This window comes from Penaeus chinensis, chromosome 30 (assembly GCF_019202785.1).
Source record: "Penaeus chinensis breed Huanghai No. 1 chromosome 30, ASM1920278v2, whole genome shotgun sequence".
Taxonomy (NCBI): Eukaryota; Metazoa; Arthropoda; class Malacostraca; order Decapoda; family Penaeidae; genus Penaeus; species Penaeus chinensis.
The window spans coordinates 9,373,958-9,378,957 of record NC_061848.1 but is presented as its reverse complement, the minus strand read 5'-3'; the positions used below and the strand labels follow the sequence as shown (position 1 = coordinate 9,378,957).

General features: G+C 31.4%; 1 protein-coding gene across 1 annotated transcript in view; it reads left to right on the top strand.

The window, feature by feature from the left end:
• The first annotated feature begins 3,701 nt into the window (after positions 1-3,701).
• The window catches only part of LOC125041182 (protein krueppel-like), a 2,796-nt gene continuing 1,497 nt past the window's right edge, over positions 3,702-5,000 (top strand). The window contains exon 1 of the mRNA XM_047636012.1: positions 3,702-3,836. Coding sequence (XP_047491968.1) covers positions 3,831-3,836 — 6 coding nt within the window. The 5' untranslated portion in view covers positions 3,702-3,830. The remainder of the gene's footprint in view (positions 3,837-5,000) is intronic.

Sequence of the window (5,000 nt, the reverse complement as noted above, 5' to 3'; positions counted from 1 at the left end):
GTTTGTTGCAGTTTTTATAGCTACAATTTGTTGTGTATTTAGATATATTACTTAAGTATTTTAATATTCATTTTGTTTGCTATAAGAAAAATACTTTAAATCTATAAATTTATTAAAGCATGATTTTTCTAGTAATGATACCGGGAAAATGCTGTGCTCTTATATATGTGTATATATGTGTGTGTGTGTGTATATATATATATATATATATATATATATATATATATATATATATATATATACATGTGTATATGTATATACACACACATTTGTATGTGTGTGTGTGTGTGTGTGTGTGTGTGTGTGTGTGTGTGTGTGTGTGTGTGTGTGTGTGTGTGTGTGTGTGTGAGAGAGAGAAATGTCTCTGCACATATATGGCTCTGCTAGTGCTTAGCCACAAAGGAGTCAATTAGTAGACCTTGTGACCTTATCTGATTTCACCTTTCCTTGAATTGGTGGGAAAAACTTTTTTTTTACTAATGTTATAAATATCAATGGTGCTATTTTATTATAGACATTATTATTACTATAATGTTTTTGACATTAGTAACCGCAATACAAGATACCAAAATATTTTTGTAAATCAAGGAAAAAGGTAAACAGGCTAGACAGGCAGTACTCGTAATTGGCTCATTGTTGACCTAGTACAAGTATAGCCATCTGTGTGCAAAAACAATTATTAAAGTAAACTCACAATGGGCGTGGCATGTACGCCCATTGTGCCTGTCAGATTTGGGTTAAAAGTCTTACTTGAAAAAAGATTATTCTTATTATTTTTTCTTTATTATTTATTTATTTATTGTATGTGTTTAGGTAAGGCTATATTGGTCAAATGAAAATATATTGAGGTTCCAGCAACACAGTAAAGATTGACCCTAGGTCTACCCCCCCCTTGTCATTTTAGCAATACTGTTTGCTCATATTCTCGTGGAATTGCCTTAAAATTGATCAAAAATGGTTACTAGAACCTCAATTTTTTTTTTATTTTATCTTTTTAGAAACACACAAGAATAAAAAAGCTTCCTAATATTGTATATCAAATATATGCAGATTAATCCTTTTCTTAGCATAAAGAAGCATTTTATATTAATACCAATACATCTTGTAATATGTGTATTGAAATATTTATTTTATGATATATATAAATGCGATGTATTTAAAAAAAGATTGGGATGTATTATAATGTTATTGTTGTACCTAAGTTTAGGTCAAATGATATATCTGAATTAAGAAATACTTATTTTGTTATGCACTTATAAGATGATAAGAGTATCAGAAGTATTATTAATAATGGATTAACAGCAGAATTATTGTAATGTGATAAAGGAGATTTATGTTGGTTATAAGTGGTATATTAAGTGGAAAAAACTCTTTAGTGCCATATAATAAGTGAGTCTTCCATTTGTGAATCTACAAATGGCATCATCATTGTGGAATATGTTTGAACATTATATTAAGAAGACTGTATATTTAAGTATGAGGAGGAAGTTCCTGTATTGTTTAGAAGCAGCAATAGTGTGCCATTACACATAGCTCCTATTGCTCCTATGTAGTTAAGGTTAAACAACTCCAGTGTTGATTTCTAGATTAGGTGACCCAGGGTATGCGCCTTTTTTTAATAACATATGGTCTTTTGTTATTATTCTCCCTCGCTGTCTCTGTCTGTCTCTCTCGCTCTCTCTGTCTGTCTCTCTCGCTCTCTCTCTCTATCTCTCTCGCTCTCTCTATCTGTCTCTCTCGCTCTCTCTGTCTGTCAGTCTCGCTCTCTCTGTCTCTCTCTTTCTCTCTCTCTCTCTCTCTCTCTGTCTCTCTCTCTCTCTCTCTCTCTCTCTCTCTCTCTCTCTCTCTCTCTCTCTCTCTCTCTCTCTCTCTCTCTCTCTCTCTCTCTCTCTCTCCCCCCCCCCCCCTCCCTCCCTCCAATCATATCATTACATAAAATGATGTATGTGATTTTATGTTTATGAATAATACTAAGCATTTTGTGTGGGTTAGAGCTAACAGCAATATTTAAGAAAACTCTTTTCCCTTTGTTTGTGTTTGTTTTAATGCATTCTGCTAAAGAGCTAATTGCTATATGAATTGATGTTTCCTAAACTTGCTTTGTCAAGATTGAATCTGTATGATATGAAGGTTAGGTTTATATGTTATAAAAATTATTTTGTGTATATTCTGTTATTTATATTTTTTTATCAAAAGCCTTAGGAGGTCAAATAGCAGAGCAAAAAATCAAGAGATTGTTGTAATTGTTACTCTGCATCCTTAAGTTTAATAGGTAGCTCTGTATTTATATGTAAAGTGTTCTGAAAATGTTCTTGTTAAATTTATATGCATACAAATACTGATAAATGTGCATATAATTATATATGAAAATGCATATAAGTATATATGAAAGATTTTGTATTCACGCATCATTTATCACACTTATTTTTCAGAATTGCATATGAAGTCAGAGGAAGTCTCTTTACCCGTTTTTATGTAAATGATGCTTTGAGAATCATTTGCCTTTGACATTTTAATATTTCCCTTAAGCTTAGCAGCCTCATGCTTAGAAGTAAAATCATGTTACTGAGAATCAAGACTTTGTATTTTTACTTCAGTCTTGTAAAGAAAAATATGGATTTTAAATTTTGCTTAAGTTTCTGTTGTCAAAAATTACAATTTTCAATTTTGTTCCGAATTTCTGTGATTCAATATTGATTATATCCCTGATATCCATAATGTTGCTGTTATTGTCTCTGAAGGTTAAGTTAAAATAAGATTTAACATAAGATTCACAGTGAGTATCAGAATTGCAATCATTAAAATAAAAAATAGTCTTGCTTCACACTTACTTATTTGGCTTAGTTTTGCAATTGTGGTTTTACAGTACTTTCTTTTCTTTTCTAGCATGTGACTGGTTAAGCAAAAATGGATATAACATTTTTTTCTTTCTTTCTTTCTTTCTTTTCATTTCTTTTCCAGTGTGTATGTATGTGTCAGTCTGTCTGTCATGTTATGAGCTCCTTCTTCCGAATCTTAATAATTTAATCATAATACATTATTATTTAAACCTGGTAATTAAATATTTTAGATATATCAATGTGGAATATATTTATTTATTTGTCTCCACAGGCATTAATATAGATAAATTTTCTATAGATATGATTGAGGACCAAATCATACTCAGCACACAATGATACACAAACACACACACATTTTCTCTATTTCATTCTCTCTTTCTTTCTTTCTCTCTCATATGGTACCTGTTCAGTATGTACATCTGAAACGAATATTATGGGCAAGATTAAAGTTCCACAGTAAAATTTCCAGATGTGTACCTAGTTTTTTAAGATGTTTACTTGTCAGAAATAAGTCTTTAACTAAACCACCTAATTTCGTTAAGATCTATAATTTATAGCACTGAATTGCAATAAAAATGATGGGCATCCCCTACAGGTGGGACGGGACCCTGATGGACTGACTTCAAGTGGAGAAGACGTGAAAGGCTTTGGCATGAGTCAAACCTCAACCAACAAGATACACCAGTGTTCCTACTGTGGTTACTCCACGCCCAAGTATGCTCACTATGCAGTCCATTTGAGAACTCATACTGGAGAGAAGCCTTACATCTGTCCGTGCTGTCCATTTCGCTGCACACAGAGCGGCAATCTCAAAATTCATCTTCGAACTCACACTGGAGAGAAACCTTATTCTTGCCATTACTGTCCATTCCGCTGTACCCAGAAAAGCAATCTCAAGATACATCTACGTACCCACAATGGAGAAAAGCACAATGCAATTACATAACTTTAAGTACCAGTGACATTGATATGTATATGCGTTTTTTGTAGATGAAGGTATTATTTAGAAAAAATAATTAATTTTATTTGTTATGCTTCTGATGAATGGTTTATGAGGACAGGTGATGGATATATGTTTATCTGTGTTTGTGCTTACAAGTGTGAATGTGTCTGTGTTAGAATGTATGTTTGTGGGTATGTTTATCTGTTTGTAAGTGTATGAACATGGACTTCTGCATATGTTAACATGCACATTTGGTTTTGGGTTGTATATGTGCATTTTTTATTTCTGTATCTCTACATTTTTTTTTTTTTATAATAATAATAATGATAGTAATAATAATAGTAATAATAATAATGATAATAGTAATAATAATAATAATAATAATAGTAATGGTAATTATTGGTGGATGTGTGTGTGTGTGTGTGTGTGTGTGTGTGTGTGTGTGTGTGTGTGTGTGTTTATTTTTGTCTCTCCTTTTCATTATTTTTATGTGTCTTTCACTCTGCATGTCTATGATTTTGTGTATGCTTGTGTGAATGACATTTGATTATAAAGGTTTATGTGTTGGTCTTATGAAAAAGCTTCCAGAGAATTGCCATTCAATTTTCTTTTCATTCTTTTTCAAATATAGAATAAGCTTTATATTAGCACAAAAAAAAAACATTCCAGGTTTTTTATTTTCTCAATAAACAAGTACAAATAAGATGTTTACTTGCTTGCATGTATTTTATTTAGTTATAAATGAGGTATAACTGTTTCGCCAAATGTGGAATGCTTTTAGTTAACATAGTGTTATGCTACTAGTGAATGGTGTGCTGCTTTCTATCTGTGCTAGGAATCCTATGCTCAACAGCAACAAGTTTCTTTCTGCTCCTTTTAAAGATTATAAGAAAAGAAATCAAGGAAAGATTTTCTTGGATTTAGAAGATATTACCTAAAGTATTCAGATATGAGTATACAATACTTATGAATTCATTATCTCTTTTAAAGAGATATTATACTGTGATAATATGTATTTTACTTTGTGAAAGTATTAGAATAGAATATAAGAAATCAGTGTTTGGTCACAAGATTTATCAATGTTGTGATGAATGATTAGCAGATGCCTCTTGAAAAACTGATTTGAAATTTACAGTTCAAGTTTGTAAATCTAAAACAGCAACAGATTTTGTGACATTTCCTCTCAAGGCAATTAGAATTTAGAATTTCTATAATGG